This window comes from Hypanus sabinus, chromosome 11 (assembly GCF_030144855.1).
Source record: "Hypanus sabinus isolate sHypSab1 chromosome 11, sHypSab1.hap1, whole genome shotgun sequence".
Taxonomy (NCBI): Eukaryota; Metazoa; Chordata; class Chondrichthyes; order Myliobatiformes; family Dasyatidae; genus Hypanus; species Hypanus sabinus.
This window is the reverse complement of record NC_082716.1, coordinates 77,310,063-77,336,350: the sequence shown is the minus strand read 5'-3', so window position 1 is coordinate 77,336,350 and position 26,288 is coordinate 77,310,063. Positions and strand designations below refer to the sequence as shown.

Here is a 26,288-nt window from a genome sequence, read left to right as displayed (position 1 = left end):
GCCTACAAGAATTACTGAGCAGAAACCAAGTACTTTAGAAAATGCGAGTATCCCCATTTGTGGTAAATAACATAATATCATAAGATATAGGAACAGAGTTAGGCCATTTAACCCATCGAGTCTAATCTGCCATTTCATCATGGCTGATCCAAATTTCCATTCAGCCTCAATTTCCTGCCTTCTCCCCATATCCCATCATGCCCTGACCAATCAAGAATCTATCAACCTGTGCCTTAAATGTACATAAAGACATGGCCTCCACAGCTGCCTGTGGTGAAGAATTTTCCAAAGATTCACCACTTTCTGTCTAAAGAAATTGCTCTTCACCTCTGTTCTAAAAGGATGCCACTCTATTCTGAGGCTGTGTCCTCTGGTCTTAGACTGTCACACCATAAGAAATATCCTCTCCACACCCACTCTATGGAGGCCTTTCACCATTCCATAAGATATCGGAGCAGAATTAAGGCCATTTGGCCTGTCAAATCTGCTCCGTCATTCAATCATGTCGGATCCTGTTTTGTCCCCCCTCCTCAGCCCCACTCCTGGCCTTCTTCCTGTAACCTTTGGTGCCATGTCTAATCAAGAACCTATCAATCTCTGCCTTAAATATGCCCAATGACCTGGCCTCCACTGTTGCCTGTGGTAATAAATTTCACAAATTCACCACCCTCTGACTAAAGAACTTTCTCCACATCTCTGTTTCAAATGGACACCCCCCTATCCTGAGGCTGTGCCCTCTTGTCCTAGATGTCACCCACCATGGGAAACATCCTTTCCATGTCTACTCTGTTTAGGCCTTTCAGCATTTGAAAGGTTTCAATGAGATCCCTCTTCATCCTTCTAAATTCCAGCGGGTACAGATCCAGAGCTATCAAACGTTAATCGTATGATAACCCTTTCATTCCTGGAATCACCCTTGTGAACCTCCTTGGGACCTCTCCAATGCCAGCACATCTTTTCTTAGATAAAGAGCCCAGAACTGATCACAATACTCACGATGAGGCCTCACCAGTGTTTTATAAAAGCCTCAGCATCGCATCCTTGCTCTCGTATTCTAGACATCTTGAAATGAATGCCAACATCACATTTGCCTTCCTCACCAGCAATTCTGCCTGCAAGTTAACCTTTAGGTAGTTCTGCACAAGTCCCAAGTCCCTTTGCAACTCAAATTTTTGGATGTTCTCCCCATTTAGAAAATAGTCTGCATATTTATCTCTACAACCAAAGTGCGTGGCAATGCATTTTCCAACATTGTATTTTATTTGCCACTTCCTTGCCCGTTCTCCTACTCTGTCTAAGTCCTTCTGCACTCTACCTGTTTCCTCAAGACTAGCTACCTATTTAAATTAATCAGCCTATTTAAATTGATCTCCATAGGCTAATTGCAAATTGGAACATGAAAGTACATTTTATTATCGGAGTGTGTGTGTGTGTGTATATATATATATATTTTATCACCCCATACAACCCTGAGATTCATTATCCTGTGGGCATACTCAATAAATCCATTGAATGGTTACTAGAACAGGATCAATGAAAGATCAATTAGAGTGCAGAAGACAACAAACTGTGCAAATGCAGATATAAATAAATAGCAATAAATAATGAGAACATGAAATAATAGATAAAATGTCCTTAAAGTGAGATCATTAGTGGTGGGAATATCTCAATGGATGTAGTTAACCCCTTTGTTCAAGAGCCTGATGGTTGAGGGGTAGTAACTGTACTTGAACCTAGTGGTACAAATCCTGAGGCACCTGTACCTTCTACCTGATGGCAACAGTGAGAAAAGAGCATGGCCTGGGTAGTGAGGATCTCTGATGCTGGATGCTGCATTTCATGTGGATGTACTCAAGTGTTTGGGTGGGCTTTACTCATGATGTACGGGGCCGAATCCACTACCTTTTGTAGGATTTTCAAATTTTGCTTTGAGATTTTGTCTTGTAAAAAGCATAATACCTGTTGAGCTGCTGTGTGGTAATGTTGGTTGGAACACTGGGTCTGAAGTGTGAAGTGGATGATTGATTGATGGATAAGTTTTGTCATGTTAGACATCTCCAAAAATTTTGTTTTGCATTTTCTACTCCGGTGCTGAGCGTCAGCCCAAGATATCAACAGTTCTTCTTCTCCACAGATGCTACTCGGCCCAGAGTTCAACAGTAGGTTGATTGTTGCTCCAGATCCCAGCATCTGCAGTCTCTTGTGTCTCCAGTGTGTATATCATTGTTGCTTCTAGGAAAGGTTTAAGTTAGTTTCATCCGCTAAAGTCAGGCGGTTTTTCTGCCGAGAATGTGGTGCTGGGATAACATTTTCAACTGTTGGAGATTACACTGGCAGTGTGTTTTCTGCCTGAAGGGTCTCTGACGTGTTGGAGGCTGGACACACAGATTGACTGTCTTGTCTTTATGTCCAGGATATATGTAAGGCTGTGGAGCAGAAGCAAATGTTGCTCTTGAGTGGACTTGCTAAATATGTGCTGCCTTTCCTAGTTTCTGATGTTGGCCGAGTGTAGTACCGGGCCATCTTTGTCTCGTCTTGTCCATACTGCACCAACTGCCGCCACTGGGCTATAAATGTGCAGGAACAGTGTGTGGTTAAGTGCCTTGCTCAAGGACACACACGCTGCCTCGGCTGAGGTTTGAACTAACGACCTTCAGATTGCCAGCCCAAAGCCTTAACCACTTGGCCACTCGCCAGCAGTTCTTTGTGAACTGTTGGTGGTAATTTGATACAATTGATTAACTCTAGTGTGGACTGGAATTAGCCTGAACTGAGATAGGAATATGATTTTCCTACCCTAAGTGGCATTTGGAAATGGTTGGCATTTTCAAGCTTTGATTTCTATATTTTTATTAATAATGACCAATTATAGCCCAGTTATGGTAAGGGGATAATGAAGTTGGGAAGGGTGCAGGAAATATTCAGGGTGTCAGATGGATGGTTGGTCTTTCTTCTAGGATAGGGGGATCTAAAATTAGGGAAATAAGTTGTGGAGAAGATTTAAAAGGATTTTTTCCACACAGGGTAATGGATATAAGGAACAAGCTGCCAGAGGAAATGGTAGCAATGGGTACAATTACAATGTTTAAAAGACAGCTACCTAGACAGCAAAGTCTAGAGGGCTATAGGCCAAACACAGACGAGCAGGTCAAGCATGGATGGATATCTTGGTTGTGTTACGTATTCAGGCAACAATAAATATATGAGTTAGGCAAGGGTTTATATAACAAATAACATGTTTATTAAACACTGAAAACAAACCCCCCAAAAGTAAACAAACACCAACGTAACCGGAAATCAGCTGCTGTGCGGCAGCTTACACAGTTCTTAAAGCAATGAAGCTTAAACAGTTCTTAAAGCGATGTTGCAAAAACAGTTCTTTAAAGTAGTATTGCCACAAGTTCAAAATGCTCACAGTCCATTTAAGGGAGGGACTTTTTAAGATGATTTAAATTCTCTTTCACGTTGCTTTGCTTCAGTCCCCGAAGTCGAACTTTTCCCACGAAGAATTTACGAAACAAAACAGCTTACAGGCACTGACCTTTCCTTTATCACACTGTCCTCAATCTTTTCTGCTATCCCGCAGAGATTAACATGAGAACAGTCAACGAATTCCTTCCGAATAAGGATTAAACAAGGTCAAACCCGTTTCACCGTCGAAATAGATTCTCCTCGATCTTTAACTCCCGAACTCCGATCTTCACTCTCCACTGATTCTCAGCTAGCAGTATTGTAAAGAAATTGCTGGCAATGACCTTTTAAACTTTAGGCATTAGATAAAACTTCATCTTTCAACTAAACTGCGTCATCACATTAAATCACACAGTGGCATGAAGTCAACATGGCAAATCCAGCCACGAACTGCCCCTCCTCACAGGGAGGGGTCCTCCTTTTATACCCTGTTTAAAAAAAAAACTGTCACATGATCTCTACTGGCAGGAAAATGACCACTCCACCATCACAAGACCATTACCTCAAGTCCAGTATAGTTTCAACCCCAGTCACATGACAAGGGTACCACTGTCACGTGTCACAAGTATGTAACAGTTGGCATTGGTGAGTTGGGCCGAAGGGCCTTTTTCACTACTTTATAACTCTATGACTCTATTTTTACAAATGATGGGACTGGAGTGTCAATCTGTGGACTCTTGGTTCAGTCTTCTGAATTACGGGTCCTAGAGAAGACAGTCTAACTGCACTATGGCACTTGTGAATCCAACTGTGACCATGGCTAAGATCGGCTGATTCAGGGTAGACTGTGAGGTTAAATGCTGAGTTGGTCTACAGTTCACGTTAAATAGTGTCTTTATCCGCAAGTTGTTAGTGCAAATCATAACGTGGTTTTGCTGTAGTGTCAATAATAGCTGCAAAATTCAAATAGAGTTTGTTTCCAAAGTTCCCTATGTACAATTTGCTGTCTGTTTCCTATTTATGAAGAATCTCACCTATTTATGTGAACACTGAAATAAAAACAGAAAAGGCTAGAAAATAGAATGGGGTTGGGCAGCAGCCTTGGAGAAGGAAATGGAGTTAATTTTAGTTTGATGACCTTTCATTAGGAATAGGAAAGGTTAGATATCAAAGATGGTTCAAAGCAACACACACACAACGATGGAGGAACTCAGCAGGTCAGGCAGCATCTATGGAAAAGAATAAGCTGTCAATATTTCAGGCTGAGACCCTTCTTCAGGACTGAGAAGGAGGGGAGAAGATACCTGAATAAAAAAAATAGTCGGGGTGGGGAAAGCGGTTAGCTTGGAAGGTGATCGTTGAAACCAGGTGGGTGGGAAAGTTCCCCTCCCCCCACCCTTTTATTCTCCCTTCCTGAAGAAGGGTTTCGTTCCAAAACGTCGACGCTTTTCCATATTTGCTGCCTGGCCTGCTGAGTTCCTCCAGCATTTTGTCTGTTGCTTTGGATTTCCAGCATCTTCAGACTTTCTCGTGTTACAGGTGGTTTAAATTGCAGAAAAGCAAGAAGGCTGGAGGGAATGTTTGTGATAGAGTGGAGATCAAGGGAAACTGAAGAGGGCAATGAAGGCTTGTCATAACTGATAATCTCTTTGGAGTTGTAGGTAGAAAAATATGAATGAGCATAAAGAAGAGAGAAGGAAAACAATGCTGGATCTCTAGGGTACAGAATACTGTAATCATTGGAAATAGAAAATGAAAGACAATGCTGGAAAGACCCAGCAGCTTGGCCAGCATCTCTGGAGAAGGGAAAACCTGGAATAGTGTTCAAAAACTTGTGATCATTTGTCAAAATTGGTCGGTTCTGATACAAACTAGAAAGCCTGGTTATCTGAAATTGTAGCATTCCACATTATCCTTTCAGTTTTTCCAACCTCGACAGTTTTTTTCACTTTTTAAAAAGTTCAATCCTTCATCCTTGACTCACCCAATATCCTTTACCGAATGTAAAGCCACAACAAACTGTCACCACACAATCAGAATAAAATATGCAAATACCTGAATTTACATGTGCCAGGCTTGGAACACAGGCAAAAATGTGGAGTTGAGGCCGAGATTCTTTAAATAATGGAGAAGGTATGATGAGCTGGATGGCCTCCTGTTATTTCATGTGTTGAAGTAGAGGGGTAGAGAGTTTTGAACAGACTTTTTTGCTCTTTTCTTCATTTCCCTCAAGCCAGAGGCACAGGTTTGGTGTCCCAAGGCTTTCTTGTAGCTGGTATTTTAGTCTCTGAGGAGATGAGTATTGCACAATGCTTGTTGAGGGGACCAGAGCTGAGCTTCCTTCTGTTTCCTCAAATTGAGATTTCCGAGCTGGTTGCTGGGAAGGGATGAGAGTTGACCCTCAGATGTACCAGTAGTTCCCTTCCCTTCAACCCATTCAGTGCTTGTGCCAACCTAATGACTACTGAAGTACAGGTAGTCCCTGAGTTACGAACGTCCGACTTACGAACAACTTGCACTTATGAACCGAGGAAGGAGAACGCTGTCCGCCATTTTAAGTAGTTGCTGTTGATACTGTGTTGAGTGTTTAACTTTGTATTTGGCTTAAATTTTTCTTAGCAAGATTCACCCTTACCACCCCCCCCCCCACCCCATTTTTCGGTCGACTGGTGGCACAGTGAGATCAGTGCCGAGCTCGAGAACAGAGGGTCCCGAGTTTGATCCAGTGACAGGCCACTCCCGAGCGCACTGTTGATGTCGAGCTCGCAACTCAAACTCATTAAAAAAAACACTGCCACCTCCAGTTTAAATTCCCCCACAGAATATTGTGGAGGATCAAATACCCAAACCCGGCATAGCCCCTACTTGTCCCATTTAACCTGTCTCAGTGCGGTGGACTTTGGGACCCGGAGAATTCAGTGCGGTGGTCCTTAGGACCCAGTGGAGCTCGGGACTCACCGCCCACAGTGTTTCTGTTCCGTTGACGGGAAACGATCACAATTGAAAATAAAGCGGAAATAATAAAGCGTTTGGAAAGAGGTGAGATGTCATTGGTCTTTGGAAAAGCTTTAGGCTACGTTCAGTCAATGATCAGAACAATTTTAAAGGATAAGTGAGAAAAGGCCCTGCCCCGATGAAAGCTACAATTATTACTAAGCAACGCAGTAGTTTAATTATTGGAATACATATGTTTCTTAAGTGTTTTATATGCATAGAAAGGTAAAATATATACTGTATACTAAGACAAATGTTTGACTAACTGATGCTAAATAATACCGGATGTACTTGTTCTGACTTGCGTACAAATTCGACTTAAAGACGGACTCAGGAACGTAACACAATCGTAACCCGGGGACTGCCTGTATTGCAGTGCTTGTAACCACTGTGCATTATTGTAGATTAACAAAAACTACTTGTGTTCTTTCTCATCATTTCATTTGTATTTTCCTTGTGAATGTTGTGAATCATGTAAAGTGCCTGTGATGCTGTTTTTCATTTCACCTTGTGCATATGAAAATTAACTCACCTTGACTAGTTACATGGACCATTGTGGGAGCCTAGTCTTTCCTCCTTACTTACAATCATTTGATAAATGTCTTAATCTGGGTCTTTTGGGATTAAGTGATCTGTAAACAATCAGGGAATATGATGATGTTTATTCAGTAGCTGACAGCAAATCCTATGCTGTAATAGAACTGGAACTACAGCTGTGATTTAAAAAAAATATTTTTATATTTACGAGGGACAGGGTTCCTCTTGTCCTCACCTACCACCCCACCAGCCTTCACATCCAGCACACAATTCTCCCAAACTTCCGCCGCCTCCAACGGGATCCCACTGCCAAGCACCTCTTTCCTCCCCCTCCCCACTTTCTACTTTCCGCAGGGGTCGCAACCTACGTGACTCCCGTCTCCATTCATCCTTCCCACTGATCTCCCTCCTGGCGCTTAAGCTTACAAGCAAACAAGTGCTACACCTGCCCCTACACCTCCTCCCTCACTGCCATCCAGGGCCGTAAACAGTCCTTCCAGGTGAGGTGACACTTCACCTGTGAATCTGTTGGGGTCATTTACTGTGTTCAGTGCTCCCAGTGTGGCCTCCTGTATATCGGTGAGACCCGACGTAGATTGGGAAACCGTTTTGCCTAGCATCTACGTTCTGTCTGTCAGAACAAGTGGGATCTCCCAGTGACCTCCCATTTTAATTCCTCTTCCCATTCCCATCCTGATATGTCAATCCATGGCCTCCTTCACTGTCGTAATGAGGCTACACTGAGGTTGGAGGAACAATAACTTGTATTCCATTTGGGTAGCCTCCAACCTGATGGCATGAACATTGATTTCTCTAACTTCTGGTAACGCCACCCAACCCCACCCCTCTCCATTTCCCATCCCCTTTTCCCTCTCTCGCCTCATCTCCTTGCCCACCCATCACCTCCCTCTGGTGCTCCCTCCCCATTTTCTTTCTTCCATGGCCTTCTGTCTCTTTCACTAATCAACGTCCCAGCTCTTTACTTCATCCCTCCCCCCCCCCCCCCACCCTTTTAAATCTACTCTTTTGCTTTTCTTCTCCAGTCCTGTCAAAAGTTTTCGGCCTGAAAGGTTGACTGTACTTTTTACCGTAGATGCTGCCTGGCCTGCTGAGTTCCTCCAGCACTCTGTGTTGATTAGTTATATTGTTGTGCAATGCAGAACTCCGTTGTTACCCAGATCCGTTTCAGGACAAAATTTTTCCATTTTTTCTGTATTTGCTCTTTGTTAAGATCGTCCAGTTTGCTTTGTGTTTCTACTCACTCAAATATTCCAAAAGACGTCGTGAAGTTTGTGTGTACTCCCTGTGGCTCCATGCATCTCCGGCTGCTTAAGTGAGCTCTTATACCGCTGAAGACAAGTGGGTGGGTTATTTGGTGACGATGGGAGAGCCAGGAGTGGGTGAAGATATGAGAAAGGATAGTTTATTGGAAAGTGGCAATGCTCTGGGAGCTGACGTGGCTCTATAGAGTGATTTCCTCTTTATGTTGCTGGTTATTTAAATAGGAGAAGTGTCTTGCTGTGATTTCCTACTAATAGCCATATTGTCACACCCTGTGCACAGATTGTCTCAGTCCTTTCTGTTGGGGATTAGTACATGAAGACTTGGAGGAGAAGCAATTAATCTTTCAGGCAAGCAAAACAAAAGAATCCAGCCAACAGCTTGTGAACATATTTTTCTGGCTGTAGTCCATGGTCCTGTAAATAAGGTATTAGTCTGAAGAGGAAATAACCCAAGAGGGATGTGTCATTTGTTTCTAAGTAACGTCACCATGGTTACAGAAGTGTGGGTGAACAATTGAATTCTATGACATTTGGAAGATTTCATTGATTGTCAGGTGGAGTTCAAGGAATTGGAATTCCCAACTGCTTGTCAGTGTGGCTATGATGTTTAAAACCAGTTGTTCTTGGGCAGTTGTTTTTGTAAAATACAGTGAAAATAGTATATCCCAGTGGAGGTGGCACATACACAGAACCTTTGTTTAAGAAGGATGTCCTCACCAGAATGCTGTTTTTACCATTTAATAATAAATGTTCTCTCACCACCTACATCCATCACACAAACTGACTACTCCCCGTAATAACAAAAACACCCACAAAGACAAGCCAGGCTGATGCAAGGTGCCAACTAATTTACATCTGTGGTGAGAAGCTGATATCCCTGGCTCCCACATGAAATATTAAATGTCTGATTTCCTGGTTAATGCTTACTTGATCTGTCACATTTTTCTAATTTGTTCTGGGTGCCTTGTATTGGCATTCTTACTCTTTATAAACCCATTTTCTGTTGGAATCTGACCCAGCTGATATTAGGTGCGTATAGTATAGAGGACTTTTAGTATGAACCCTTTTACTTTGTCTTAGTGACCTAAAGCTACTATTCTGAACAAGGCACTGCCCCGAAGAAGAGAAAATGAGTTCTCCCTATTGCTTTTGCGGAATGTTTGTACCTCGACCATTATGACTAAATTAAATAATCTGATCATTACGACAAAGATTTTGTTGGAAGTGTGATATGTGTAATGAGGCTGCCATGCATTCTTATAATGGTGATCATAATTTAAAAATATACCTTGTGGGCTTTGAAACATTTTAAGTAGGATGTGACTAGTGGGTCTGAACTTGATGGTAGCTGAAGTGTAGTACTTGACCTGGCTGGTTACTTTATCTGCTTGTCTCCGTTCTTGATTGCCACGTCTCCTAAACCAACGTTGAGGTTGTTATATTTCAAGTGAAGATTAAGAATGAAGAAATTATAAGTGCTTTCAGTTGTGTTTTGATTGGATGTGGTCAGATTATAATTTTGCCTCCAAGCAAATGTCTAATCTCAAATTATGAAAAGTGCAATACATGTTCTTGTCTTTGTTCTAGTTCTATTTATCTTATAGGCTTGTTTTGAAAAGGCTGAAAAAAAACTCCTGTGAGCATTGTGAGGGTAAGTGAGGAGGAAGTTATTGAAATTTTCTTAATTTTCCCCTAACAGCTAGTACTAGATGATATTGTGGGGGATGTGGAGGGAATTGTAATAGAATAGGGAAAGGGCATTAAAACTTAAATGTAACAAGGTATTAAAAGAAAATGGCTCTTCTGTGCAAACAACTGAAATGCTTGTTTCTTCTTGAAACAGGAACAAAGGGAAGATATTGCGATTGTAGAATCCATCAACACCGGAAAGCCCATAACCGAGTCCAGGACTGACGTAGACACAGCATGGCAGGCTGTGGAATATTTTGCTGGCATTGCTGGAACACTAGCTGGTAAGAACGAGAATGAAGCCTTGATTTTTATCAGCATACAACAAAGGCTGGAGGAGCTCAGTGAGGGAATAAACAGTTGACACTTTGGACCGAGGCGCTTCATCAGGACTGGAAAGGAAGGAGGCAGTGGTCAGCATTTTCAACAACTGTGTTTGATAAAAGTGAAAATAACTGTACAAAGCCTTGGTGGGACTCAGTCAGGTTTTCAAATTTCAGTCTCTAGTGTTGGCAGCTGTGGTCTCGACCAGTGGAATTTCCATTCCATTCAAAGCTGTGTCTCGGGCACCCTCACCTCCTTAATAACTGCTTGAAACAGAAGAGCAAAAGGACCTAGAGCAGGGGAATACCATATGGCTTCTGAGCCTGGATTCAGTCAAATCATAGCAAATCTGATTTTGGTGTCAGCTTCACTCTCTGTAGGCCTTGATTCCCCCTTCTGGTCCTAAAACACATCTGCCTCAGTCTTGAGTATTTTCAGTGATTCATTCTCTTGGAGCCACACTTGAACCACACTTGGAGTATTTTGTGCAATTCGGGTCACCCCATTTATAGGAAGGAAGTGGAGAGGATGCTGAAGTGGTTTTCCGAGCTGTCATTTGGACTAGATGGTATGAGCTATAAAGAGAGATTGAGTCCTAGAGTGTCAGGCTGAAAGAAGACCTGATTTCTATTTTATTTTAATTAGGCGAGGCATAGATAGGGAAGATGAACCTTTTCCTCAGAGTAGGAACGTTAAAAAACCAGACGATATGTTTTTAAGGTTAGAGGGGGATTTTTTAAAAAATATATATGTATAATGGATACATGGAATAGGTTTCTGGATTAGAAGTGGAACCAGGCAGTTTGTTGGGGATTAAGAAGCTTTAGGTAGACACATGAACATGAAGGAAATGTAATGATTCAGATGATACATGGGAGGAAGACATTTTGTATAAACTGGCATCAAGGTTGGCTCAACGTGTGGACAGAATCTTCCATCCATCGCTATACTTTTCCTTGTTCTATGTTCTCCATAGCTTTCCACATGATTCTCAGAGAGGAGAAATTCTTCCTATTCATTCTTAGCTGGGAACTCTGTTCTGGAATGATATTCCCTAGTTCAGTATTCCCACAGGAGGGCAAACTTTCTCAGAGCAAACTATCCTACCAAGATCACATCTCCTCCTTCTACCGAGGTTTTGGCCATCTTGTGTTATATTTGCGCTGAATTATGTGAAACCCCATGGAGTATTTTAACGTATTAAAGTTTTTAGATAATGGCAAGCTGTTTTTCTTCATTTAATTTCTTGACAGCATTGAATTGTTTTCTATTATTTCTGCTCATCCTATTTGTTCATGAAGTAACCTTATTTGATCACAGTATGACACCAAACATTTCATTCTACCAGTGCCCCAAATCCTCCTTTGACTTGGTTGAAATGAGTTAAGACATTGTTGAGGAAGACTCCTGGTTTTGAGGGAAGTGATAAGGCCAGTGCAGGCCCACAGTGAGCAGGTGATACTTGAGATGTTCCGAAGCTTCACCGACTCTGCTTCTGGCCTGCTCCAGTTAGAACAACTTGAGCTTCTCAGAAGATGAGGCTCTGTTTTGAGCAGTCACGTACCAGGGGTTTCCCAGAATTGATGAAGAGATCAGTTTTCTCAAGGAAGGATTGTGAATATCCTTAAACCATTGTCTAACTCTTCCAGGAAGTCACTTGCATTCATGGAGCCAGAGCAGAACACTTGTCTCGAGGGCCTGGGACAAACGTTGGCTGAGAGTAATCAGAGATATGATAGTCTGTTAATCCTGTCAATGGATTTGGAGGATTTTTGGGAGAGACATTGATGGTATTTATGCCTGCAGTGGGTAATTTCCAAGACGGGTTGTTGCTGCCTGGTACATCATGAACATAGTGGCAGGTCTTGTGTCTTTGTTGTTGAACACATTTTTCCATGATAGGGTGTTAAAACAAAGTGGTGTAATAATGGCATTAGATTTTATGGTTACATTAGTCTGTTTGCATGAAATAGAGAATAAATGCTGAAACCTTTTCACCTGTTGAAAAATAAATGGGAGAACTTCAAAAAATGTGATTTAAATGGCAATGATAGCTACCTAGACCACCTTGCTTAGGTAAAGACATGCTGAATTTCTGACTGCGTAAGTGACCGATCACCAGTCTTTTAAGAAAGTTTATTCATTCTGTATTAATGTTATTCTCAACCTGGATCCTGTTCTCAAAGCTGGAAAATTGACCATGAAATCGCTCGTATGAATTGCTGGCTGGAATTAATGTTGCATTTGTTCTTCTGGAATAATCATCTGTTTCCCAGGACTTGTGCTAAGTATCTTCCCTTCATTCCTGAGCACAGGCCAGCACATTCAGCTGTCTGGAGGATCATTTGCTTACACCAGAAGGGAGCCCCTGGGTGTGTGCGTGGGGATTGGGGCCTGGAATTACCCGTTTCAAATTGCCTGCTGGAAGTCAGCCCCAGCGCTGGCTTGTGGTGAGTGCGTCCATTATCTTCCTTTTTAGTAAACTCATTCTCAACGGTTATCTCACATCTGATCCATGGGAAATTCCTGAGGAAGTTGTAGAGTTAGACAGCACAGAACCAGGTCCATCGACATAATCGGTCTATACTGCCCAAGGAGGCTACTTGATCTAGCCCCATGTTACTTTAAACTTTTCCAATCCATGTACCTATCCAAACATCTTTTAAACATTGTGATTGTCCCTGTCTCTACTACCTCGTTCCACCCTCTTACTGTGAAAACATCCCTCCTCAGGCCCCCTTGAAATTCCCTCCCCCATCTTAAAACTACGCACTTTAGAGACCCTATTCTGATTAAAAGGCATGATTATTCACCTTATCTGTTCTTCTCATGATTTTATATACCAGAGGATTAATCCTTGGTCTGTAACGCTACAAGGAAAAAAGGCCCCAGTCTATCCAGTCTCTTTTTAGTCAGAGAAATTTTCCAGATCACATATTTGGCATCATGGTTGCTCTTCAGTTACTTGCCCAGCCTTTCAGCTGCAGAGGTTCACTTAATTGCTAATTCCCTGGCACAGGCTTCTGATGAGAGGTTAACATAGAAACAGAAAACCTACAGCACAATACAGGCCCTTTGGCCCACAAAGTTGTGCTGAACGTGTCCCTGCCTTAGAAATTACTAGGCTTACCCACAGCCCTCTTATTTTTCTAAGCTCCATGTACCCATCCTAAAGTCTCTAAAAAGACCCTATCGTATCCGTCTCCACCATTTTATTTAACGTTCAGGGATTTCTTTGCAAAGTGTTGTTGAATGATAAAGACAAGAAGCAGGAGGAGGAATACATCAATCAGCCCCTTGAGCATGATCTGCATTTCAGTAGATCATTTCTGATCTGGTTTATCCTCAACACCATTTTCAACTCTCTCCATGTATCTCTTTTAGCTTCAGTGTCTGTTGTCTCTACCTTGTATATATTTAATGACTCCATCTCCATGGCTCTCGCGGAGAAGACTCCCATAGAGTTGCAAGTCTCTGAGAGGAGAATTTTTCTCTAGTCTTCCTCTGAGATGGGTAGCCCCAGATTCAGAAACCCCCATTTTGAGCAACAGCCAGCTTGTCGATTCCCCTCAGAATCTTGTATGTTTCAGTAATTCATCACACTCCAGCGAACTTCCTCCCTCATGGCCAAGAATACTTCCTACATTAATACATTTATTCCAGGAGTCAACATTAGAGATAGAAATACTCAGAACAGCATTGTGCGGCGGCAGTCTTAATATTTATTTGTCTAAGTAATGATGTATCTTCCAAAGATGCTATTTTTTTGTAATGCATCATTTAAGTCTTTTCCCTTCACAATTACCAGTATTTGACAGATTATTTCATAATAGCAGATAAGTGTATCCTGTGTCATGCAGTTACAAATGAGTACTCCAGGTAATGACTGTTTTTCAAGTTGACACTGTGTTTTGGTTTTATATCTGGATGTTGCATCCACATGGATTTAACATAGCACAGTACAGGCCTTTCAGCCCATGATGTTGTGTGAGCCTTTAACCTCTTCCAAGACCAATCTAACCCTTTCTAACTGTGTCACGTACCCTGTGACCGGGTTAAAGAACCAGCAGAAATGGAAAACACTGGAGTCTGGTGTTGCTATAAACTAATAGTGTTTATTAGTAAACTAAGCAATACAGTACAATAAAATGCAAATATATGGAACAGGTTAGCAATGATATATACAGAAGTGTGGAAATAGGAACCAGAAACCAGGCTCTTTCGAAGCTAGGGGTAAATGGGTACAGTCTTACAATATGATGCAGTGTTCAGTTCGGTTCAGGTCGAGGTAGTTGTTTGAGTATCGTTGGAGGGAGAGAGTGAGAGGAGCTGCGGTTGCCGTCGATCTTCCTGTTGTGGTCATCGACTGTGACCATACCACGTACGACCGTTCTTCAGTGGTGGACCTGTCACCCAGGCAAGGGTGGACACACAAACAGATCCCCACCGGTCGCACCTTTACACACTGTGAGCCACTGATTGATTTCCCCGAATCGATCCTCCGAAACCCCCACCTTCATGTGGGTGCACAAAGCTCGTTCAATGTCCTGTGGTGTGTGTGTCTCTCTCTCTGTGTCGCATTTGTGCTGCACGCCTCCCCCTCTCTCTCTCAATAGCAGCATGACCAGAGTCCAAAAGCCAGTCTCATTCTCCCGACATTTTAAAGTGATTGTCCACAGAAACTATGAACCCTAGGGGTACATAACATCTCACATAGCCCTCCATTCTTCTTTCAACCATGCTTCCAATTGTGGAGAATGTCTGAAAAGCGGAACTGGTTCTCATCTGTTACCCTAGGGATGGTACATATATATGTAGTTTTGGGAGAAAGGGACATTGACTGCAAATTCCAAATTCCTATCCTATCTAATATGAAAGGTTGTGATTTTTTTCCCCCCAATCTAAGAGTTTCTTAAAAGTCCCTAATGTATCTGCTGCAGTTGTCACCTTTGGCAGTGCATTCCAGTCTTTGTGTAAAAGTACGCTATCTCTGACAATCCACTATAATCACCTTAAAATTATGCCCTCTGGTGTTAGGCATTTCCACTCTGGGGAAAAAGGCGCTGGTGGTTCTCTCTGTCTATGCCTTTTATCATCATATACAGGGAAGTGGAAAGAAATGCCGTCTAATGCTTCAGAGGCAAAGAAATCTAAAAGTATTCTGGAACTTCTGTCTGTTGAAACCAGGAAATGCCATGGTTTTCAAGCCTTCGCCCCTGACCCCGCTGACTGCGGTGATGCTGGCTGAGATCTACACTCAAGCTGGAGTGCCGAATGGCCTGTTCAACGTAGTCCAAGGAGCAGTGGAAACCGGAAACCTCCTCTGTAGGCACGAGGGTGTGGCCAAAGTCTCTTTTACTGGTAGTGTGCCAACTGGGATCAAGGTAAAAGCTGATTGTGGTTATTGTGTGTAAACCAGTGAATTTCTGTGCAATGGTTTGACGCAGCTGTTACTTTAAACTAATGGTCCATCCAAAATAAGGCCCCTGTGTCTGTAAGGCAGCGTACCGCCGAACACTGGCCCATCAGGCTTGGGGCCATGATCTTGATCAGGACAACCAAGTCTTGAGAATTGATGGTGGAGCGATGGTGAACAGAAGCGGAGCACAGCTTTTAACCTTCACTTTAAGAGAGGTGCCAGTACAGGCTGTCCCCAGGTTATGAGCGTCTGACTCGTGGACAACCCTACATACAAATGTGTTTCCATGATATTAAATTCAGAAATCTGAGTTACATAAACTTGTTTCTTTCTCTATTTTTAGTAATTGTTCTTTCAGATCAGTCTTGTGTGCTTTTGACGATATTCATTACAATATTGAGGAGTGTGTTTATCATATGGAGGTATTTTTGTGTAGCTTTCACCTTCTGGAGAGAAACTACTTAAGACCATAAGATGTAGGAGCAGAATTAGACCATCTGGCCCATCGAGTCTGCTCCATCATTCAATCAAGGCCTATCCTTTATTCTATCTCCTCCTCAACCCCAGTTCTCGGCCTTCTCCCCGTATCCTTTGATGCCATGTCCTATCAAGAACCTATCAATCTCTCAAAATGCTGGTGGAACACAGCAGGCCAGGCAGTATCTATAGGGAGAAGCACTGTCAATGTTTCGGGCCAAGACCCATCGTCAGGACGAAGTTCCTTGTGACGTCCTGACGAAGGGTCTCAGCCAGAAACGTCGACAGTGCTTCTCCCTATAGATGCTGCCTGGCCTGCTGCGTTCCACCAGCATTTTGTGTGTGTTGCTTGAATTTCCAGCATCTGCAGATTTCCTCGTGTTTGCTACCATCTCTGCCTTAAATACACCCAAAAACCTGGCCTCCACAGCTGCATATGGCAACAAATTCCACAAATTCACCACCCTTTGGCTAAAGAAATTTCTTCACATCTCTGTTTTGAAAGGGCGCCCCTCTATTCTGAGGCTGGCAGCACCCTCCTGTCCTAGACTCCCCCACCATGGGAAACATCCTTTCCACATCTACTCTGTCTAGGCCTTTCAATATTTGAAAGGTTTCAATGAGATCGCCCATCATCCCTCTGAATTCCAGTGAGTACAGACCCAGAGCTATCAAACGTTCCTCATATGATAACTCTTTCATTCCTGGAATCATCCTTGTGAACCTCCTCTGAACCCTCTCCAATGCCAGCACATCTTTTCTAAGATGAGGGGCCCAAAACCTAAAATAAAAAAAACTCAAGTGGGTTTCAGTCTTGTATTAGGCGTCAGTCCATAAAGTCTTTCCGCTAAGCATGGTTACATCAGTTTACTCAGTGCATGGCTACACTAGAATTGGCAGTCAGGAAGTCAGCCACAATGGTGACACTTTTTAAAGAAGGCAGAACTTACTGGGCATTTTAGCCAGTGTTGTTTGTTCCGTTAGTTATACCAGGCAAAAATTCCCAAATTCTGCAGTTTGTGGCATTCCAAGTCAAGTAAAAGTAAATGGGGTCACTGTGTTTCAGAATAACTAGTTGTAACTTAAGTATTTTTGAACCATCTCTCGTCACAATCTATCACCATGTAAATGCTGTTCACAAATGTTTAATACACAAGGAACACTAACACAATTGGATGTTATTCTCATGTAAATTTCTGAAATAAGATTTAGACAAAGAATACCTTGTTAAGAAATCTTGAAGTCAGAGAGATGTACACAGGACTGAACAAATATTCTTTTTCTCTGCTACACCTCTAGATTATGGAAGCAGCAGCAAAAAGTATCAAGCATGTCACCCTGGAGCTGGGTGGGAAATCTCCGCTCATTATTTTCTCTGACTGTGACTTGGAGAATGCTGTGAAAGGTGCTTTGCTGGCTAATTTTTTGAGTCAGGGAGAGGTAGGTAAAATAAGGTGTCTTTTTTCATAGTACAGCACAGTGCATCCCCTTCGGCCCACAATGTTGTGCCAGCTTTTTAACCTACTACCAAAATCAATCTAACCCTTCCCTCCTACGTAGCCAATGATCCTTCATTTCTCCTTCATCCATCTGCCTTGCTATCTTTCCTTATCAGAGAATATTCTCCTAAATGTTTAGACACACAGTTCACCTACGCAGATTAATTAGCAAAATCTCCAGTTATTGACACAGTCACTTAAATGTAAAGGAATAATTCTCATTCTAAATACTTGAGATGCCGACTGTGTGACTGACCTGCCCTTAGCATGCATCAGTGTCCATTCCCTGTCCCTCAGCAACACACACAAGATAATGACATTGCACATCTCAATGTAGGCAGGCACTGATGCTGCCTTCAATGCACCAGAACAGCCTTTGGCTATCTAAGGAAAAGAAGTATTTGAAGAGAAAGGATTTGAACCAGGCAAAGAGCTCATTGCCTACTGTTTGCAGTGATGCCGTAGTCTTCTGAAATAGAAATGTACTGACACCAACACTTAAAGTGAAAAATCTTCCAAATCCACTGGCAGGATTAACAAACGAACAAGCAATCAGCTAGGCCGACATCCCCCCTGATGGCAGTCAGCCACCTTTGGTGAGCAGGCTGTGTCATTTATGTGCCCGTCCCCGACTTGCAGAAAAAGACACTCCCATGACAACAAAAAAATGAGGTGAACAAAAGAAAATATTTTAAAAGAATTTTTTTCACAAACTTGAAAATCTTTTAACATGTCCTGGGAAATATTGGTCTGTGGTCTCTGTAAATGGAGAAAAGCATCCGGGAAAACATTGAGAACATTAGGTTCATTGGGCACAAAGAAACCCAGGATAAATGGCAGAAAAATCACAACACTTCCCAAACATCCCACCTACCCCATTTGGCACCAGCTGCCTCATCTGTGGCAGAATCTACAGAGCTTGTAATGACCTCATCAGCCACCTTGTAAGTAGCAGAGCTGGAGTTGAGGGCAAGTTGGCTGAACACCAAATGATGCATTAAAACAATTGCATTGGAGCTCAGTCCAGACATTAATTGATATAAACCAGCTCGTGTAAAATCAGGCCTTAATTTTTACAGGATCGTTACACCTGGCCGAGTCTGTTTATCCCTGCGCACAGTAGCAACTGAACATGGAATCTTGCTGTATTGCTACATATTTAGTCAGTATTCAGAAGAAACCCTCATTGTTCATCTGCAAAACAGATGAGATGCACAGCATTTCAATTTCAAAAATAGCTTCCATTTGACGCTGGGTTTTCTAACTCTGTTTATTCAATGGTTTAATTATCTTTTGTGCATCTCTTGATTTTTTTCTAATGTAGTGTTCAACATCTTGATATAAAAGAAAGAAATTTTCATCCACCTATGGTACCCCTTATTGCACACAGTAAACAGTGGCTGCATTTGCACAAAATTCTATTTGGTGTTTTGAATTTCCTTGTACAATTGCATTTAGAAAATGAAAGTCTATTTCAGTATCTTCTATAAAAAGGCTTCAAGTCAACAGAAAAGGGAGGCGAGGAAAAGGTTTTATCATGAATGATCAAGGTTGGAAATGCCTTACCAGATTTAATAGGGGTCAGATTTACCAGATTCCATAGTAGTGTTCAGTGGGAAGCTGGATTAGTATCTGAGAGAAATTTTGCAGGGTTATATGAAGAGGGTGTTTGAGATGGACCAACTGGATTGCACCTGCATAGAGCTGGTACACATATGATGCGTTTAAGGAGCTCCTGTAATATTGATCTGCAATACTGCTTCCTCCGTATACGACAGGTTTTCTACTGTTGTGGAGGTTGAAGTTGAGAGTTTCTGGCCGAGATGAGAATGTATAGACTGAATCGTTGCTGGCAGTTAGCTTTATTTCTATGAAATTGTATTGTAATCTTCCTTTCAGGTGTGCAGCAATGGCACCAGGGTGTTTGTACAGAAAGACATACTGACACCATTTTTGGAGAAAGTACTGGCAAAGACAAAAACAATAAAACTCGGAGATCCCCTGCTTGAAGATACTCGAATGGGAGCACTCATTAGTCGGCCTCACCTGGATCGAGTGTTGTCCTACATCAAGCAGGCCAAGGAGCAGGTAAACAAGCATTTTTGTTGCACTGTATTGGCAGTTGTAATTGTTTCAATCTGCCCTGCACACTGCTTGGTTCAAAGGTTAGAAGTGTGGGCAGGGACTCTGAAACAAAGTGATTCTCTACAGTGGATAATTTTGACTTGTTTTGATTCAGACTTCTCACAGATTGTCTCTAGGACTCCTTTTTGTATTATGCACCCAATGGATTTGGCTTAAAAATTTCAGCAATTGCTGTTAATTATTTAACTCATTGTAGAGGAACATGGGCTTGGTATCTCTGCTGCCTCCGGAAATAAGATACAGATAGAGAGATAGCCCAGGAAATTATAGACCAGTGAGTCTTATTTCAGTGGTTGGTAAGTTGATGGAAAAGAATCTGAGAGGAAGGATTTATGAACATTTGGAGAATATGATCAGGAAGTCAGCAGGCTGTGCCTTACAAGCCTGATTGAATTTTTTGAGGATGTGACTAAACACATTGATGAAGGTAGAGAAGTAGATGTAGTGTATATAGATTTCAGCAAGACATTTGATAAGGTACCCCATGCAAGGCTTATTGAGAAAGTAAGGAGGTATGGGATCCAAGGGGACATTGCTATGGATCCAGAATTGGCTTGCTCAGAGAAGGCAAAGAGTGGTTGTATATGGGTCATGTTCTGCATGGAGGTTGGTGACCAGTGGTGTGCCTCAGAGATCTGTTCTGGGATCCCTTCTCTTCTTGATTTTTATAAATGACCTGGATGAGGAAGTGGAGGGATGGGTTAGTAAATTTGCTGATGACACAAAGGATGGGGTGTTGTGGATAGTGTGGAGGGCTGTCAGAGGTTACAATGGGACATCAATAGGATGCAAAACTGAGCTGAAAAGTGGCGGGTAGAGTTCAACCCAGATAAGTGTGAGGTGGTTCATTTTGGTAGGTCAAATATAATGGCAGAATATAGTATTAAAGGTAACTCTTGGCAGTGTGGAGGTTCAGAGGGATCTTGGGGTCCGAGTCCATAGAACTCTCAAAGCTGCTGCGCAGGTTGACTCTGTGTTTAAGAAGGCATACGGTGCATTGGCCTTCATCAACCATGGGATTGAGTTTAAGAGCCGAGAGGTAATGTTGCAGCTATACAGGACCCTGGTCAGACCCCACTTGGAGTACTGTGCTCAGTTCTGGTCACCTCACTACAGGAAGGATGTGGAAACTATAGAAAAATGCAGAGAAGATTTGCAATGATGTTGCCTGGATTGGGGAGCACGCCTTATGAGAACAGGTTGAGTGAACTTGGCCTTTTCTTCTTGGAGTGGCAGAGGATGAGAGGTGACCTGATAGAGGTGTATAAGATGAGAGGCTTTGATCGTGTGGATAGTCAGAAGCTTTTTCCCAGAGCTGAAATGGCTAGAACGAGAGGGCACAGTTTTAAGGTGCTTGGAAGTAGGTACAGAGGAGAGAGTTTTTACGCAGAGTGCTGAGTGCGTGGAGTGGGCAGCCGGTGACGGTGGTGGAAGCGTATGTGATAGGGTCTTTTAAGAAACTCCTGGATGGGTACATGAGGCTTAGGAAAATAGAGGGCTATGGGTAACCCTCAGTAATTTCTAATAAGTACATGTTAGGCACAGCATTATGGGCCGAAGGGCTAGTACCATGCTGTAGGTTTTCTATGTTTCTATGTTTTTTTGTATTTGCAGTTTGTTGTCAAGTTGGGAGGTCTTTCATTCTATTATAGTTATTCTATAGATTTGTTGAGTATACCTAAGAAAGTGAATGGTGACACATGTACTTTGATAAAAATTTACTTTGAACTTTGCTCCTTTAAATATCCGTCTGGAAATTAGAGAACCTGTTGGCATTCACCTGATGGGTGAATTTTTTGGTTCATGGGCATCTCCTGGAAATATTTTGTAAACTATGGTTCTGTGGTACTCTCTTATGCATAAACTGTGATGTACACTTGTAAGGATTGCTCTTGACTTTGAATGACACTGGTTGGTTGGTGAATGATAATCTTCTTAACCTTTTGTTTGCAGGGTGCTAACGTTTTGTGTGGTGGTGACTTGTTTGTTCCTGATGATCCAAAGCTGAAAGATGGATATTTCATGAAGCCGTGTATTTTAGGTATTGCAGTCTAATTCTATTAATAGACTTGAAATGTAACTTAAAAGGTAAGATGTGAGTGAAACAAGGTATAGGCAGATTAAGTAAGTGGACAAAAAAGGTGCATAATATATGAATAAGTATAGGGGTGTATTTCTTTTTAAATGGCAAAGAACTCTTAAATATTAGAGTTTGGATTTTCTAGTCTATGTATTACTGCCCACTGGTGTTCAGGGCAGCAATGAAGGTCCTCCATCTTTGGTGGTGTTTGGGGCTTCCTTCATGTCAGTAACTTCCTCTTGGTTTTCAGTACCGTCAGTTACACGATCCCAGAGACTCAGGGATACTGTTACACTCAGAAGTAGAAGAATTCTTCATTGCTGTTTCCGTAACAATTTTGTTTGACCAGTCAGGGTTGTTTATGCAGAGTGAGCAATGTTGAAGGCAAATGCTATGTTGGTCTTTATTGACTCAGAATTATTATAAGAGTAAGGAAGTTGATGAGGCTGGAATAGCTTATTACTTAAAGTAGAATAAATCTGTGATTAATTTCCTCGACAAGGACGTTAGTGTCTGAGGAGGGTCCTGTTACATTGTGTGAACATTACAGTAGAGTGATGCTATTGCAGATCAGTGCATTCTGGAGTTGAGTTCAATTCTGATGCCATTCTGTGAGGGGTCTCTATGTCCTCCCATGGAGTGTATGAGTTTTCCCCGGGTGCTCCGGTTTCTTCAAGTCTAAGGACATACTTACTGGCCATTGTAAATTGTCCCATGATTAGCTTAGGGTTAATTGGGGGTTGTGGGGCAGTGTGACTCCACACTGTAATGCTAACCATATAAATAAATTACAGTGAATTGGAGCTGGTGTCTTTAAAACATAGAGGATTCTGTAGGGTTTTGACCTGGTAGGCATTGTCATTGTCTCAGGTAGGAGACCCCCAAAACTGGTCAACATAGCTTGGGATAGCTGCTCAACAATTTGTGGTTACAGTGAAGAGTTTTTTTATAGAGGGTTGTTAATTTTTAAAGCTGTTTTTTTTTTTGGTCACATTACCTTGGGAATAAGGATGACCTGGTTCCACTCTAGTTTTGTAGAACTGCTGGGGTTTACATGGATCTAGGGTGAGGGCACATGATGAGGCCTGTGAGGTGGTGTATCCGTCCTGCCATTTCTGCTGGACCTCAGTGTGCCATTGAGGCACTGACTCAGTTTTTCCATAACATCCCAAATAAGCAGTCTGACTCAGTCTTATCAATGGGGAAGTTGCATTTTTCTCTACGAAGCTTTGAGCATGTTCTTGAATCATTTCCTCTATCTGCTTGGTAATCTTTTACTATTACACCAGTTTGAGGTCTTTGTTTTTTTCAATCTTTGGCCAAGATCTACAGTTAAATGAGGAGATTAGAAACAATCTGTTGTGCATGACCCTCTTGCAGCAAGAAATACCATCCCCCTGAAATTTAAAGGATTAATTTAGAGCCTAAGTGAATCCTTCGATGAGTTATTAACAATGTGACAAGCTGGCAGTTAAAGAGTTCTGTCTTTCCACAGTTAATGAAGTCTTACTCTAAATCAGGGATTCCCAACCCTTTTTATGCCATGGAACCTTACCATTAACCAAAAGGTCAGTGGACCCCAGGTTGGGAGTCCCTGCTCCAAATAAAGATACACAGCTATCTTTTTACTTACTTAGGAAATAACTCCAACCTGTGCCACTCATCATCTATATCTACGTGTGTTTGCAGGAGACTGTAGAGATGAGATGACATGTGTTAAGGAGGAGATATTTGGACCTGTTATGTCAATACTGCTATTTCATACCGAGGAGGAGGTTATAGAGAGAGCAAATAACACGAAACTTGGTTTGGCAGCTGGCGTATTCACCAGGTATAGAGATGCTTTTTCTTTGAACACTTAGATCATTCAGTTAAGTTTATTTTGAACTAGACTGCCTGTTCTTTCCTGAAATGCCCTTGGCAGGAAGTGTGGGACAGAGCTGTGTCCCTGGGATGGCAAGAGCTTTCCAGACAGAATTCCTAGTGTATACCACCAAGGGAGCTGCTACATGACTGGTTGTAGCAGTCCTCCGACAGTAAGCCTTCATGTTGTTTACAGCAGGTTGAATTTTTAGCTTGGGTCAGATGGGACATAAGATCAGTACCAACACCTTTAAACCTTTAAACATTATTGACTCCAGCAAAATAGGATGTGTGGTGATTTGTCACTGTACTCCCTTAAGAAATTACTGAGTTGCAAGGCGTCCACGGCAGAGCTTTGATTGGATATAACTCAGCCCAAGCTCTTCAAGGTTCAGATAACTAGCTGTAGTGTCCCCCATGTATGTACTGGTGTTGTATTTATCTGGGGCCCCCCAGGCTCAGTTTCGAGAGCTCTGACTGGAAGGACAGCAGCTGTAGTGGACACCTCCCCTTTAACTTTACTGCCAGGGTTACCCAGGTTGTGCCCCTGGCCTGTCTCTTCCCCCCTCACTATCCTGGCTCTGGAGTCATCACTACAGCGAAGTCAAACAGCCCCATTCTATCTCATCATTAAATAGCCTGTCCCAGCCAAGGGACTGTTTCTGTCCATGGCTGACCCAAACCAAAACCCATCATTTTTCCTCATCAGTTCAGATTACAGTCCACACTTGTAGGAATATCACATAGAATGCTCCAGAAGCTCAGCAGGTCAGGCAGCATCTATGGAAGGGAATAAGCAGTCAACGTTTCGGGACAACAAGAATCTCGGCCTGAAAAGTCAACTGTTTATTCTGCTGAGTCCCTCCAGCATTTGGAGTGTGTTGCTCTGGATTTCCAGCATCAGCAAAATCCCTTTCATTGGAGGAATATATCATTACTACAAATGTAAGATATAGTGGTCAGATTATTGTATTTGGGTCTCACCCAGTGTTGGTGCTCTACTTGCACTATCCAGTTAGAGGTACTGGACATGCAAAAACAAATATATCCTGCCTGGTATGCTCAGTGCCTAAGCAAGAGGAACTGTAGCTGCCATGTAGCACATGTTCCATAGTCCCGAGGGTACAGTGAGGAGGAGGGATGCCTCTACAGTGTATTTGGCTCTAAGATATAGGCTGGACAAGCATCGAAGTAAGGAATTGTAAGGTTATTTTGCATTTGATTGGACAGTTGTGGGAACGTGTTCAATTTTGTTGAGAGTTTTTGCAGCCGACCCTGTTTTCCCACAGAGATTTGACTCGCGCTCATCGAATGGCAGCTGCTTTGGAAGCAGGAACATGTTTCATAAACAACTACAATGTCAGCCCAATTGAGATGCCTTTTGGAGGATATAAAATGTCAGGTATGGAGCATTTTTGCTTTTCTGGAAACACTTGTTTACACAACAGACTTTTGGCCTACCGAAAGGTAATTCGAATTCTCTTGTTGCAGGATTTGGGAAGGAGAATGGAATAGCAACAATCGAATATTATACACAGCTAAAGAGTGTGTATGTGGAAATGGGAGAGCCAGAATGTCCATTCTAAGCTGCTACATTCTTGTCTCTTCCTAAATTCAATCTGTTTCTAATGGTATAAAACAATTCAAGCTAATGAAAAGTTAATTGCCAAATGACATTTCAGCTCTGCTCTTGTTTTGCAGTTAAATAGTTCAAACTGGGTTTTGTTCAGTTTGTTATTTGGATCCACTAAAACTTTGCATCCCACAACATTTACTAATAATTTCTTAAGATTGATTAATCCATTTTTATGTATTTTAACTATTACTCATCTACATTAAGACATTGAACAAACTCTGCTTAAATTCTAAAACCAGCAGAAGTACTGACATCACCCTTGCACTGCCTTGGGCTGTTTGGTCGCTTGATAAGCCATGGACAACTATAGTAAAGTGGGAAATCTTTGAAATATTAGCATTGTGATAGTAAGCAAGTGCAGACGCCACTCATGTGTTACAGAAGAAGTCAAGAGGGCATGATAAAATTGTAGGAGACGTCAGGCCGCAAGATCCTCAAAGTGATATCCGGCTCAGGATTCCCTTGTGAACTTTCTAGTTGTCTCATGGTGTTAAGGCTTCGACTAACTTGTAATTCTTCAGTACTTCTGCTGTGGAATCTTATTGGGCCTAAACTTGTACAGGATCAACAATGCGGAAACTGAAATCACAACTAGTACAGGCCCTCCCCACGCATCCAACTGATGTATACCTTATACATGCAAACAGCTGTTTGGGGGAAATATCAGGATGATCTTGATGGGTGGGAGCTGAACTAGTGGCCACATTTCCAACTTGTGAACACTTTGCATTACAAACCGTTCTCTCAGGTCTGGAAACTTGGGAGAACCTGTACTAACAAATTAAAGACAATTGTGTAACTAATTTGAATAAAATGGTGAATTAATTGTTTCTGAATTATGTTATTGATAACTCTTTAAGCACAGGGAATTAGTTCAGTTGGCTGTCATTAATTTATGCCTTACTACCCCTTTGACCATTACATCATGCAA

At 42.1% G+C, this 26,288-nt stretch overlaps 1 protein-coding gene across 1 annotated transcript in view; it reads left to right on the top strand.

Annotated features, from left to right (window-relative positions):
* Nucleotides 1-26,193, top strand: part of LOC132402136 (4-trimethylaminobutyraldehyde dehydrogenase-like) — a 39,159-nt gene extending 12,966 nt beyond the window's left edge. Inside the window, exons 3-11 of the mRNA XM_059984760.1 lie at nucleotides 10,069-10,198; nucleotides 12,554-12,688; nucleotides 15,426-15,622; nucleotides 17,434-17,574; nucleotides 19,533-19,721; nucleotides 21,732-21,819; nucleotides 23,548-23,689; nucleotides 25,011-25,123; nucleotides 25,213-26,193. Of these exons, the coding sequence (XP_059840743.1) occupies nucleotides 10,069-10,198; nucleotides 12,554-12,688; nucleotides 15,426-15,622; nucleotides 17,434-17,574; nucleotides 19,533-19,721; nucleotides 21,732-21,819; nucleotides 23,548-23,689; nucleotides 25,011-25,123; nucleotides 25,213-25,307 (1,230 nt within the window). The 3' untranslated portion in view covers nucleotides 25,308-26,193. The remainder of the gene's footprint in view (nucleotides 1-10,068; nucleotides 10,199-12,553; nucleotides 12,689-15,425; nucleotides 15,623-17,433; nucleotides 17,575-19,532; nucleotides 19,722-21,731; nucleotides 21,820-23,547; nucleotides 23,690-25,010; nucleotides 25,124-25,212) is intronic.
* The last annotated feature ends 95 nt before the right edge of the window (nucleotides 26,194-26,288 follow it).